This window comes from Hyperolius riggenbachi, chromosome 4, assembly GCF_040937935.1.
Source record: "Hyperolius riggenbachi isolate aHypRig1 chromosome 4, aHypRig1.pri, whole genome shotgun sequence".
NCBI classification, from domain to species: domain Eukaryota; kingdom Metazoa; phylum Chordata; class Amphibia; order Anura; family Hyperoliidae; genus Hyperolius; species Hyperolius riggenbachi.
Genome location: NC_090649.1, coordinates 405,680,258 through 405,695,124, shown reverse-complemented (window position 1 = coordinate 405,695,124; position 14,867 = coordinate 405,680,258). Strand labels below are relative to the sequence as shown.

The 14,867-nt window shown below is 42.1% G+C and overlaps 1 protein-coding gene across 3 annotated transcripts in view; it reads left to right on the top strand.

The window, feature by feature from the left end:
• Positions 1-14,867, top strand: part of LOC137504210 (uncharacterized) — a 160,039-nt gene that overhangs the window by 127,721 nt on the left and 17,451 nt on the right. For all 3 annotated transcript variants that reach the window (XM_068232315.1, XM_068232314.1, XM_068232316.1), the window contains 2 exons: positions 1,711-1,850; positions 3,101-3,323. In XM_068232315.1, coding sequence (XP_068088416.1) covers positions 1,711-1,850; positions 3,101-3,323 — 363 coding nt within the window. The remainder of the gene's footprint in view (positions 1-1,710; positions 1,851-3,100; positions 3,324-14,867) is intronic.

The window sequence follows — 14,867 nt, the reverse complement described above, 5'->3', positions numbered from 1 at the left end:
CACTTAATGCAGTGTTAAAGAACGCACAATAACATCCAAGTTAAAGTCTATATGCTTTGCGTTAGGGCCGCGTTGTGCGACCTTACCGTTGCACTGAAACGCAATGTCCTACTGTGAAAGAGGCCTTAAACTTGTATAAGTGGGTACAGAGGGCAGAGGTGACAAAGGGAGACACTGGAGGCCCAGGGGGCACAGAGGAGGTACAGGGGACAGAGATGACACAGTGTTCTGACTTAAGACCAGACTCAGGTTAGGAATGAACCTACAGTGCCAATCTCCTTCTTCAACCGGGGATTACCTGTATATCCTCACAAGTTTGCTTCAGGCAGCAACAAGTCTGAAACAGCCCTGGGTATACCCCATGTATATGAGAGCAGTATTGGAGATTTACCACTAGGGTAATAACTAATTACACCTTCTCCATCTGCCAAACCACTCTAATCAAAGACAACTAAATTCCTGTTTGGAAAGAAATGCTGGAGTGTAGTTACCACAGCAACATTATTATTTTTAAAAAAAATTTGACACAGCTGGTTGACCATGGACCAGTGATATCCTTCAGGTTTGTAAAAGCAATTCTGGAATATTGCCACCAAGATAATAAGCATTGACCTCTTAAGTAGCGACTGAAACACTGTAGTGCAAAAGTAGCTTTCATGATAAATTTCAGTTCCAAGAGGGCTCAGACAGCAATCCTGAAAGCATGAGACAGTGGATAGAAGGGTTGAAGTCTTGGAGCATTGATGGAGCAATACAGGAGATGTTCACACATAAATAGGACAATCAAAGTAATGTCATTTGTGCCTATTTATTTTATTTTGTCCTTCAAAACATATCAGGCGGAAAACCTCTGAATAGTGTTCAGACTCAGTGCTCAGTAAGTGCTCAGCCGGGCCATTTGGCTGAGAGACACAACCGTCAATAAATAGAGGTATAGCTAAAGGCAAGCTATACTTCAGAAAAAAAGTTTAGACCTCCACCAGATCCAAGTGAACCCGAGGTGAAAATAAATGGACGAGATAAACAATTGTAATAATACACTCCTACTCCTAAAAATGAACCTTTATTTTTATATTTAAACATTTACAAAGTAAATTGAATGTTTTATTGTCTCTGATCAATGCCAGCCTATTAAGTGTCCGAAAGTTAAAATACATGGACTATTGACCTTTTTTTCTATCTCTCCCCTGCTCCCAGAAGTGTTCCGCCAGGAACAGTTTTATGGCTGTAATTTGTTAATTAGTGAGGTTTACTATAGTCCCGAAAAGATACCCACAAGACAGAAGCTGTCACTTGCATGCCTGAAAATTAACTCTTTCCGGCAGCAAAAGAAAACCAGTAAAACAGCCTGGTTATTAACGCAAGAGACCGGTCACCTTAACGGTATTAGAGACAGAGGATCAGCAGGACAGCCAGTCAACTGGTATTGCTTAAAAGGAAATAAATATGGCAGCCTCCATATCAGTCCCACCTTGGGTGCACTTTAAGAATATTGGGAAAGAGAGGTTGGAGGAGGGGGGGGGGGGGTCATTTGTAGTGACAGCGTAGACAGAGTTGAACGATGCAAAGAAAAATCTAAGAGTGTAATGTCCTTTTTGGAACTCAAAAACTGGAACCAAATTGTTGCAGAATCTATTTTGTGGGTATTCCTGTTCTATTTATTGTCCCATGTATAATGACAGGATATTTTTTTTATCGTCTGGAATATAGATCAGGCTTGCACCCGAGTGCCTGTTAATCGCAGCTCCTTCCTGCATCGTCTGGGTTTGGCACGCGCTCTGTCCCGTCACAATGAAACCGCAGCCAGAGCATCAGATCTTTATCGAGAAGTCATCACAATGGCTCCTGAGGTAAAGGAATGTGGCTTTTCTCCCTGACAGGAATTTCCACTTTATGCTAGTAAACTGATCTGTATGAAATGCACATATCAGCTCAGCATTGGTTTCCCAGTGCCATGTACAGTAATGTTTAAAGGGACTCTGAGCAGAGGTGAAAAAAGCAAATCTGGATTTACCCTGGGCAGTCTCCAGCACCCCATAGCCTGCGAGGTCTCTCTGTGTCCTCTGTGTCCTTTCCGTGGTCCCGCTAGCGACTCCGTACACCTGGTGACTTTGGCTGAAGTCGCGCATGCGGGGTCCATCCAGGTACCCGGTGCGTCATCGCGCCCATTGCCGAAAGGCTCCTGCACATGTACGGTTCAGTCTTTTGAGTACGGTGCATACACAGAACCCTTATGTTGACGGGCGTGATGACGCACCAGGTACCTGCACGGACTTTGGCCGAAGTCGCGCACCTACCGGAGCCACCAGCGGGACCACAGATGGGATCCAGAAAACACAGAGGGACCTTGCGGGCTATGGGGGGCTGGAGGAAGCCCCAGGTAAGTCCAGATTTGCTTTTTTCATCTCTGTTCAGGGTCCCTTTAAATGTTTGTGGACCATTTAAAAAGTTATTGTATAGTATTTTTATATGATCTAAACATCATTTGATTTTCAAACATGTCCTATAATGTAGTTCTAGATGATGAAAGCCTAGTTAAATGAATGAAAGAAAAAATATATATATTTGGTCATGTATTTATTGAAAATAACAAAAGATCCAATAACATATCTACATGTAGCAATAGTGAAGTGACTCTTTAAAGGGAACCTGAGGTGAGAGATACAGTATAATCTCATTATAGTAAACTGATATAGTAAACATCCGGGTATAGTAAAGTGTGTGATTTCAGGTGCGAGATTCAGACACTACTGATCAGCAGGACTGCCTGGCAACTGGAATTGTTTTAAAAAATATATATGGCGGCCTACATTATGTGACCTCACCCTCCAATTGCTTTTCGCTTTGCCACACTTTATCATTCAGTTTTCAGACACTGAGGAAACTCTGAAGGCATGTAGGCAAAGTAACGTTTTGGATTGGTTGGTGAGTCCATACACAATACAATTTCTATTGTATATTCAATCTATAGAATCTGCAATCTCATTTAGAGATCGGGTAAGCTGCCACCATTTCTGTCCTCTGATGTCTTTGGCCAGTTTAATGTATGAAGCCTATCATGTAGATTAATGATTGGTGACCGGCCATTGTGTTCCCCTAGGCTTATGATGCCTACACTGAACTAGCTGAGATCCTGGTAAAAGATGACCCTTTGGGTGCTGTTGAGGTCTACAGCCTGTATCCTCAGAAGCCATTGGAAGAACAAACATTTGATGATGCCTTCATTCCTGGTGAGATCGTACGTCTGCTTATGAAGTGTGAGAAGTACGATGACCCTCGTCTACCTGCCAATATGATTTCTTATGGAAAAGTGATGGGAATAGGTGAGAGTAAAAGTGCCTCAGTAACACAATAGGGCACAGGGCAGTAACATGTAACAACAAAAAATTATATTTTACTTTTAGTACAGAAAAACCTGGTTGCTATGGTTTCAAAAAGGGATCTTAAATTGTGCCAAAGCCCTCAGATCTTCAAGAACAAATTTGTTTATTTCAAAGTGCCGAGAATACATAAAATGTGCTCAGGTTAGTACTGGTGCAAAAGTAGAAGTACCGTAAGCTAGGATATACAAAGGCTGGCATAGTCCCCTTCCCCCCTCATTTCCTCAGCCCGGCACTTGCTCCTCAGTGGCTACAACTCATTTACACAAATGTGGAGGAATGAAATAGGGCAGCTCGTAAACAGAAACTCCTAAATCTAAACTGAGGATTCTTTATGAGTTAACGTGAATTAAGCTTTTAACCAGCTCACAGAGCCAGATCTCTCATGAAGCAAAGTGAAACATTTGCATCAGGTGCAGAGATTTCAGGGGCAGCATTTGTGTACTGTGTGTACCTTCCTGAGGAGGAATGGAGTGGCTGAGATTGAGCAGTTTGTTTGTCACAGACTCACAGCCAGCCAGTGTACTATTGTGTTGAGCTGCAGCATGTCATGTGAGAACATTCAATGAAGCAGAGTAAATTGTCGGATGCTGTGCGATTATTCCAAATCGGGGGGAGGGCGCATCCTCACAAGTTTGCCTCAGGCAGCAAAAAATCTAAAACCGGCCCTGCCAGCTCAGGTTAACTTAATACTCTAAAGTCTGCTTTCAAGCGAAAAGGGGAAAAGCGGAAAGGGGAAAAAATAAATCAATATATTGCAAAGTAGAAATAGAACAGAGCTCCAGAAATGATTGATATTTGCCATGTAATTTGTTCTTATTGTTTGATCCATAACCAGCCTGCACGTCATCATCTTTACTACCAGCAGACATGAAAAAAAACAGACAGCAGCAACGGCCATTATCTATACCCTCACCCCCTAACAATGCAATAGGCTAGAAGGTTGTTTTTTTATAGCTATACATATGCACAGAGGAAGATACTGGTTGCTTGGCAGTTGGAAACAACTGTTATTTCCCACAATGCAGGTTCACAGACAGCAAACTGTCAGGACTTAGGTCCTGACATCACACTGTGGGAGGGGTTTCACCACAATATCAGCCATACAGACCCCCCTAATGTGCTATTCAAGATGAATGGGATGAAGTTCAATCCTTGGTTACAGTTCCTCTCTCAAGTACTCCTGAAGTCTGAAAAAAAAAAACTTCACACACTTACCTCAGTATTGGGAAGCCTCTGGATGTACCTGGATCCTCCTGCTGCCATCTACCGGTAATCTAGTGTATGCTGGGGCCCTCTATACTGATTTCACTCAGCGCGAGTCCAATAGGTCCGTCCTCCGTGCATGAATACAGGTATCATTGATTGGGTTTGTGTACAGCTCCCGTGTGTACCACACCTAGGATCACATACAGCACAGGGGGGTATGTGTATAGCATATGAGTACAATTATAGCACATATGTAGTGTGTACAGTGACTATGTGGACAGCACTTCAGTGTGATAGTGCGTGGGTATGTGTGCAGTGTGTTCAGCACATGGATACTTGTACAGCTCATGAGTATGTGTAGTGCATGTGTGCATAGTATAACATGGGTATGGTGTTAGCTGAGGTGCATGTGCATATGTACTCAGTGGTATCTGTAGATGGAGAGGAGTGAGGCAGTGCAGGGCAGAGAGGCATGGGCAGAGGACAAACTTATGTAAAAGTTATGTAAAAAGTCCTCCAGTGTTTGCCATGACATTCTGCATATGTTAAGTCTGCTCAGACTACGGGAAGATAAAAGGAGGAATATGGGAGAGAATGGACACGAATGGGAAAAGATATGCCTCATCCTTTTACCATTTTGGGTTTGTCTCCCTATTGCCAATTGGAAGCATGTTGAAAGCATGTCTAGGATTACTCTACTCAATGACCTTTTAGAGCAGAGACTGAGAGGATGTGTTTTATCATGATTATGTAATTCTGGGGCATAGTATGCCACATTATACAATGTTTTTTTCACCATTTAGTGGTATGTAAGACCCAGAGTGTATTGTTAGATGCATAAGTATACTGTATATGTGTCCAATGGGAAAGAGAAAGCAGACCCTTAAAAGCAGCTCCAAACTGACCAATATTACCGTATGTTGAAGTAAACAAGTATAACTTTATTGAACAATAATCCCACATAACATTAAAAACAATTAAAACACCATAATTGGTGGCAGGCAGGCTTGTTAAGAGTCTCAATATTAATGTATAAACAATACATAAAATGATAACACCTAGGTCAAAAATTGTCCCTCCAAAGGGCCTCCAAAATATTTCATGCAAGACAATGATAGATGAATAAGACAATAAGTGCCTCTAAAGCGGGTTGGAGCCCACGCGGTGCACTAAGGCTAATGGGCTGCTTTTTTCCTCTTGCGTCCTTATATAGATTCACCCGTAAGCACTTTATTCATTATAAGTTTATTCACTTGTGTCATTGCGACCTTTAAAATTCTTTTCTGCTGCTGGCTTACGCACTTTTTTGTTACAAATGCAGGTCATATTTATATGAATTGATCCTTTTGCATTTATACTTAGAATTATTCACAATTTTTCTTATTGACAATTGATTCACTGCATTGTATATTTACATGCAGTGCTACTAGCAATATTGCACACATTTGTTTTCACCTTTGCTGCTACCTAGCTGGGTTTATTTTTTGTCATCCTTAATATTGTATCTGGTAACCGCATCTCCCGGCACTTATTGACTTATTGATCTCTCATTGTCTTGCATGAAATATTTTGGAGGCTCTTTGGAGGGACAATATTTGACCTAGGTGTTATCATTTTATTTATTGTTTATACATTAATATTGTGACTCTTAACAAGCCTGCCTGCCACCAAGTATGGTGTTTTAATTGTTTTTAATGTTATGCGAAATTATTGTTCAATAAAGTGATTCTTACCGTATTTACTTCAACATACTATTGGTCAGTTTGGTGCTGCTTTTAAAGAGACTCTGTAACAACATTTTCAGCCTTAGTTCTTCTATCCTATAAGTTCCTATGCCTGTTCTAATGTGCTCTGTCTTACTGCAGCCTTTCCTAGTTGCACAGTAGTTGCACAGTGGCTGTATTATCTCTGTTATCTAATCTAATCTTCTTTCCTCTGTCGGCTCTGTCGGGCTCAGGCACTCAGGCTGGAATGTGCTGTTCTGCTTGTGATTGGATAGAAGCTATACACACACTCTCCAGGCCCCCTGCATACTCTGTATGAGTCACACACTGAGCTCCTCTCAGCCTATCACATGCCATGTCTTTTGTTTGTGAACACTGCCTAAAACTGGCAATTACAAGCCAGGATTGCAGCAGGGAGAGGCAGAAACAGCACAGAGGGGCCCAGGAGAACATAATGAATAGAATGGTATGCTTTTTATTGTAAGAATTTTAGAGTACAGATTCTCTTTAAGAGACTGCTTTCTTTTTCCCATTGGACTAGTTTATAATTATGTACCCTGAGCACATTCTGTTACCAAGTATTCAATAACTTTTATAATTTATTTGACATGGTGCCGGTCTCCAATGTTACGTTGCATAAGTATATTTGCACACTTTTTTTTACACTAGCTGGAATAATGGGCAGTGTTTGGATAATTATTGGGGAGAAGACAGGAGCTAATGCTTCTAAAGGGTGAACGCCCATGAATGAGAGAGCTCTTGTAGTAAAAAAGGGGGCTGTGCATGGACTGAGGGCTGATGCATCACCTGGGTAGGCCGTTGCAGGAAGGGCAGGATTGGGTTACACATAGTATGGGGAGGGGGCTGTTGCACCTGGAGGTTGCTCAGGGAATCAGGAATGTTGGTAGACATCGGAAAGATGTTTTGCATGGAAAAAGAGTGATGTTGTACATTGGGCAGGGAGGCGTGGGAAAGGGAAGGGGGGCGGAGTATGGAATTGAAGGTGAGAGGGGCAGAGGAAAGTTGACTTGGGGAAGGGCAAAAAGTACAAATCTGGTGCTGGTAAGGATATGCCTGTAGTCTAGGTGACAGGCTTTGGTCCAGCCTTCTCAACACTTTTTAGTCTAGCCCAGTGCCCTCCACTTCCCCCACCCTACTTAGCCCTACCTCTTTATTTTGGCTGACAGTAGACTATGCATTAAGTATGAAGCTCTACACGAATGTTTTCTGTCATGTGTTGCTGCATTAGTTTGACCCCAAGGACATATTGCACAACAGAGGATACTGGATATGTCACAGGATCACTGGTAATATTTGGAATAACTTAAAATTAAATTAAATTAAAAAATAAATAAACTTTCTTAGAAGGGAGGGAGTGGGTTAGGTTGTTTGGTCATAGAAATCAGCAGGCGTCTATTGGCACATGTGTAAATTATAGGTAATTAGGTGCCCAATGTGCATAGTTGCCAATCGGCTACTTCATAGACTTTCCGTGACAACTAGTGGTTATTCAGATACTGGGGTCAGGAATTAGCTTGAAGGAGGTTAGTAGGCAGTTTAAAGGGTGATTAGTGTTAGGCATTAGGTTGGGAGGGGTTTAGTTTTAGCTAATAGAAAGGGAGGGTTCAAGCAAGTATGGGTATTGGGTAAGTGTATAGTGGTATATCAGTAATGTAAATTACCAATATTTTTGACAGTGGCACCACCTACTGCCTATCTCATGCAGCGGTACTGCAATATGTACTCAGGACGAATGGTCTACACAGAGTTCCCCAACCCTGTCCTCAAGGCCCACCAACAGTACATACTTTGCAGGAAACTACATACATTCACAGGTGGAATAATTCGTGTTGCAGCAGAGCTGATTATCTACCTCTGTGGATTTCCAGAAAACATGCAGTGTTGGTGGGCCTTGAGGACAGGGTTGGGGAACACTGGTCTACAGTGTAGAAGATGGAAGGAGCCTTGAGTTCTCCTTTATTCTAATAAATTGCTCACTTATTCCCCTTTATTCTAACAAACTGCTCACTTATTTCCCTTTATTCTAACATTTTACAACTGCTCACTTATTCCCCTTTATTCTAACATCTACTACTGCTCACTTACGGTATTTCCCTTTATTCTAACATCTACTACTGCTCACTTATTCCCCTTTATTCTAACATCTACTACTGCTCACTTACGGTATTTCCCTTTATTCTAACATCTACTACTGCTCACTTATTCCCCTTTATTCTAACATCTACTACTGCTCACTTACGGTATTTCCCTTTATTCTAACATCTACTACTGTTCACTTATTTCCCTTTATTCTAACATTTTACAACTGCTCACTTATTCCCCTTTATTCTAACATCTACTACTGCTCACTTACGGTATTTCCCTTTATTCTAACATCTACTACTGCTCACTTATTCCCCTTTATTCTAACATCTACTACTGCTCACTTACGGTATTTCCCTTTATTCTAACATCTACTACTGCTCACTTATTCCCCTTTATTCTAACATCTACTACTGCTCACTTACGGTATTTCCCTTTATTCTAACATCTACTACTGTTCACTTATTTCCCTTTATTCTAACATTTTACAACTGCTCACTTATGTATTTTTTTTTTCTACTTTACATTTTAAATTAGCAAATTACACACAAGAGTATCTCAGGACACTCCAAAAGAAACATAAACTGCACATCCCACAGATGTCTTACTCTATTCTGGGGTAATTATAAAAATACTTTGCCATATCTATTAGCCAGGGAAAGTGGTGAGGTTGTAAAAATCCCTAAAATGGCAAACTCATATTTATATGAAGCAATCCCGCTGCTACTGACCTTTCAAGGAACACTTTGCTCCTGAGTTTCTTTCGCCAGTATATGGTCACCATGGAAACTAATGTACTGTAAACAGCCTCTGAAAAAGGGGAGTGCAACGAGCACAAAAGAAACCAGCATATGGTAGAAAAACATCTGGAAAGTGTTCAATTATTCAGAAATTCATTGCCTGCATGCACAACACCGATGTTTACTGAACAAACCAAGTCCATCTAGAAGGTGCATTTGTTCAAGCTTTTAGCGTAATTATTATTACGGCGTAGGCACTGTTATTTATTGGTATGTGCAAGTGGTTGCCCACTGGTACAGCGTAGACTTTGGGCTCACTTAATAAGTCAGTAGAAGGAACAATAGTCCGCATTAACCTGCAGCAATCATTGAGTCTCTGAAAATGGTTTGAAGAAAAGCAAGTCTGATTTGTCTGTTCTTAAATGGCTCTAGGATGGCTTTGGATCAATAGAACGATAAGCGTTCACTGGCACTGAAACACAATGCACATAACTCGTTTATGCAGCCTGTGTCAACACTTGCTGTTACTGAAATTCAAGGGCTATTTTGCACCATATGCTGTCCAGGCATCTTTATGTACCTAGCTGCTTGTGTGACAAAAGCCTTGAGATACCTATAGACGTGATTCTGTGATTGGCTGGATACCTGCTAAGAGAAAGATGTTATAGCTGCATACACATAGTAGACCTTCATCACTTGAAAATATAATTTTTGATCGTTTCAGGTGACAGTCTGCTATGAATACAAAGGTCTCTTGGTCTTAGCTCTTCTTCAGCATTCTGTCAGGTTGGAAATACTCTCCTGACTGCACCTACTCATTTTTATCTTCCCCTCTCCATAGGGCAGAACAGGAGCATAACTTGAAGTTAGCCCCGCAAAACGCATCAGAGCCTCAGGGGACGCTAAGTCTAGCGATGCAATACTTATCGTAGTGGAGGTTGGGGTGCAGGATGTGGCGGTGGGTGCTGCGGAATGCACGGCCTGGCGACCGTTTCGCTAGACTTCGCTTCCTCTGAGGTTCTGATGGGAACATCAGAGCCTCATGGGAAGTTAAGTCTAGCGAAGTCTATTCTCAAAACATCTGGGCAGGTAGTCAGTGCATTTGTAGCATACTATAGTAATGTATACACCAGCCAGACAGAGGCCTCTCAGATTTATTGAAATCTTCCTGTCTGGCATTTCAATCCATAGGGCCCGTTTCCACTGCGGTGATTTTGCCGGCGAATCTGCAGAGTTTCCCCGCACATGATTCGCATGGAGAAACTCTGCCATAGGGGATGACGGGGCCACAGCGGAATCGCTTGCGGGAGCGATTCGCCCGGAATACCCCGCAGAATTCGCCGCGGAGGCTGCGAATCCCATAGCCGTGCATGGCACGGCTCATGGGATTCGCCTGCGATCCCGCCCACCAGCTCAGTGCGGCTGCGAGACGCACGCCGCACTAGTGGAAACGAGCCCATAGACTTACTGAAACAAAACGCTCAATCTTAGACTTACCTATTACAGCAGAAGAAATTGATTGGGCCATTGCTAGTTTTCCCAACTAAAAATTGGATGTGATCCCCACTGAAATAAATAAAAACTACATTGATGTCTTAGGGCCTCCTTGCTCCAAACCTTGGAAGAAGAATTTGACAAAAATGAGCTTCCCCAATCCTTGGGTTAAGTTTTAATTGTGATGCTCTCCAAGCCTGGCAAGGATCTTATGATGTGTGAGTCCTACCATTTTATTGCTCACATGCCTAAATACTAGCTATTAGGTTAAACTCTTTTCTTTTGCTAGTACATACAGTACAAAAAAGTTTCTTTTGCTAGTACATACAGACCAAACTGGCTTTATGCGTGGTAAAAATACAGAAATTAACATTCACAGGCTAATGTCTACTCTAAGGGAAACACCAAAACAGTGGCCAAAGAATAATTGCACCCCTAGACATGGCCAAAGTATTTGATATTGTAGAATGGTTATTTCTGGAAGCAATCCTTGCCAGGTTTTGTTTTGGATCTAACTTTCAAAACTGGGTGCATATTTTGCATAATAACCCAAGTGCAACAGTGTCATGCTTGTCTGGTTAATGACTATAGGTCAGGCTCTATGCCCATATGACTGATCTATAGCCCAGCCTGTAACACCTGCACAAACTCCTACCTAGCACAGAACTACAATAACCCTGCAGGTAGATGTAGCATACAGACTGACAGATAGTATCCACCAAACAGAACCAATAACAATCATACAAGGTTAGAAGAGTCGACAACAGGTAATCCAATAGAGGGTGATCAGGATACAAGCAGAGACCGGCAACGGGTAATCCAGTAGAGCGTGGTCAGGATTAAAGCAGAGTCGGCACCAGGGAATCAATCTAGAGTAAAGCATGGTCAAGATACAAGGCAGAATTTGCAACAGGAGTCAAATGGTTTGTGAGCGCATACCCAGCAACAAGCCGAAAGCTAATGCTATCACGGGCGACGTCTGGGGGCGCTCACCATGCTTAAAAACTAACCAATCAGAAACACACAAGTGGTTTTACTGTTTACAGCGGCGGAGCGCGTACTGACAGTGCGTCTGCCGCGTATCCAATGGGAGCTGAGTGCCAGGCTGCGCTCCAGTGATATTAGCGGCCTGCCGATACCTGGAAGCTCGCCCCTCCGCCCAGGTCTCAATGTTCCGCCACTATGAGTGCCCCACTGATCTTATATACAGTTTACTGCTTACCAGAGGTGTGAGACAAGGTTGCCCTCTGTTCCCACTTTTGTATGTTTTAGAGAGTGAGCCCCCTCTTTCTGAAAATAGCCGATTACAAGACTCCTCATACAAAACAAGACAAATAACATTTATATTGCACTTTTCCTGACGGACTCAAAGTACCAGATCTGCAGCCACTAGGATGCGCTCCAAAGGCTGAGGAAAAAATCAGTACGTATGCTGATGCTAAACTCTTATATTTAGCCAATTCCGGATCTTCCAAGGTGTGTGCATTAAATGTAATTGATGAGTCCAGTTACTAGTTGGGATGGTGTGTTAATCGTCAAAAGTCAGTAACTTTATTCTTGGTTAATCAGAGTGCTAAAACCCCCTTGCCAGCTTTATGACTACAGGACAGACTTTAAATTGAGTTCACCTACATATAGAGCCAAAACAACACCTTCAGACTTAAATTAATGGGTTACTGCCATTGGCAATAACTACGAGGGTCACTAGGATAGTGGAAGGGGTTTTCATGAAAATGTTTAATTTTTGTTTTAGACACATATATCTTCTGATTATTTCTCCGCATAATCATCTCCTTTATTTAATCATTTATCATGTGTTTTTACAAGGTTTTCAATTACTTTGTTGTAGTAGCATCACACTCTTCGCCTATGGGTTGGTTAGATGAATTGAAGGGGGGGCTGCTGAACAAACAGTTACTGGCGTTCTGCAGTCATTTGGCTAGTGGTGTAGGGAGGGAAGAGGTTAACCTGACAGATGCAAGGTAAAGTACAAAGAAAGACTACCTTGCATGGCAAATAAAAGGTAACAGCTGTTACCTTCTGGACAACTTTCATATATAAGTCCTGGTCCAAACTCCCTATGTCAGTAGTTGGTGGAACTACCCTTGTTAAAGTGAACCTCCAGACTAAAATTCTACTCAGCAGTACTGAAAAGGCTTGGTGTTTCTTTAACAATTTCACAGCATCAGAACTTTGTTTTTCTTACCCAAGCCTCATTTTCAGCTGCACAGAAGAAAATTGCCCGGGCATTTTTCCCCTGATACTGTGCAAAGCATGATGGGATTTCTGATGTTGTTGTTCTCGTTCTGCTGTTTTGGTGCAAATTTGTTTTTGCAAACTAAAGAAAGACCTGAAGAAACTTGCACAACTGGACAGCGACATCTTTTTCTTGACTACATGCAAAAAGGAAAAACTTATACCTCAAGGACTAAGGATACAGAATCCCACCCTGCATACATACAATAGCAGGTTTGCAGAAGAAATCTGCAGGAGGAGCTCGGAGAGAATACGGAATAACCTTTTAAGAGTCTGCTATAACCGTAAGAGGATTACAAAGGATGAGATACAGAGCCTGAAACTGTCTCTGAATGATGACCCCTCTGGATATACATGGGATAAACTACAGATCTTCTATGGGAAACTACAGAGATTCCTAATTAACAACAAAAAGAAAAAACTTCAGAGACTTAGAATTAAGAGTGGACGCCTGGATGCACAAGCAGCAGAAAAAGAGCAACCCACAGGTGTAATGAATCTTTCCACTTATCAGGCTACTGAAGCTGAAATGTCAGTACTCTCCAAAGGCCTGTCATTCTGCCCTGCGAGACCCATAGACAGGATTGCACTCTGTGGAGATATGGAGGAATTTTTCAGAAAGCTGCGACTCAAGGAACACTACCATGATAAGGAAGCCTGTGATACAATGGATAATGGACCAAAACGCACCAGATCTAAAAAGAAAAAAAAGATGGACCCCCAAAGAAGGAAAAAACCCGGCCCTGGATAAATACATCAACAAATTCAGATGCAGAATCTCTGACAGGATCCTGAATAAAAGAAAGACACTGGCCCAGAACGTAACACCACAGGAGCGACAGGCCATCAGATCCCTTAAAGCGGAATATAACCCTGCATTTCAACTTTGCTCTAAAACATTATTTACAGTATATTATATGCAACCAGCATTTTTTTTTTTAATAGACCAGCATTGGAAGGGTTACACAGGGCTTTAAAGTTCCTGGAGATTTCTGCAGACGCATCCGAAGCTCAGATAGTTACATTTTGTTTACATAAATGTATCTAAGTGTTGAATGTGACTCACTCTCTCTGACTGAGCTGGAGGACAGCCAAAGTGTGTAACATTCAACACTTAGATACATTTAAGTAAACAAAATGCAACTATCTGAGCTTCGGATGCGTCTGCAGAAATCTCCAGGAACTTTAAAGCCCTGTGTAACCCTTCCAATGCTGATCTATTAAAAAAAAAATGCTGGTTGCATATAATATACTGTAAATAATGTTTTAGAGCAAAGTTGAAATGCAGGGTTATATTCCGCTTTAAGGAGAATAAGGACATTATTATTAAACCAGCGGATAAAGGTGGTGCCATAGTCATAATGAACACCGGTGACTACATCCAGGAGGCACAAAGACAATTATCCAACACCGCTCACTATGCCAAATTACAGGGGGACCCCACAAAAGGCTACAGGATGGCACTTAATAGGATGGTTAACAGATTGCCTGCAAACATCAGACAACATGTAAGGACCCTTGTCCCTGAAGAGCCTAGAACAGCCTGCTTTTACATGCTTCCCAAGATCCACATGAGGGAAACCCAGGCAGGCCCATAATCTCAGGGAGCGGAACTCTTACAGAGTACATCTCAGGGTGGCTGGAAAACATCTTGAAACCTCTTGTCTGTAAAAGACCCAGCTACTTACAGGATACCACCCACCTCCTGAACAAACTGACAGCCATCGGCCCAGTACCTGAGGGAACCATACTGGCCATGATGGACGTGGAGTCCCTGTACACGAACATTCCCCATGATGATGGTATTGCGGCCTGCCGTAAATATCTTCAGGGTCAGGGCATACCTGTAAAGCCTATTACTGGACTGATCAAATTCATTCTCACTCATAATTATTTCACTTTTGGACAGGACCTCTATTTACAGCAGATGGGTGTGGCAATGGGTTCGCGACTCCACAGAC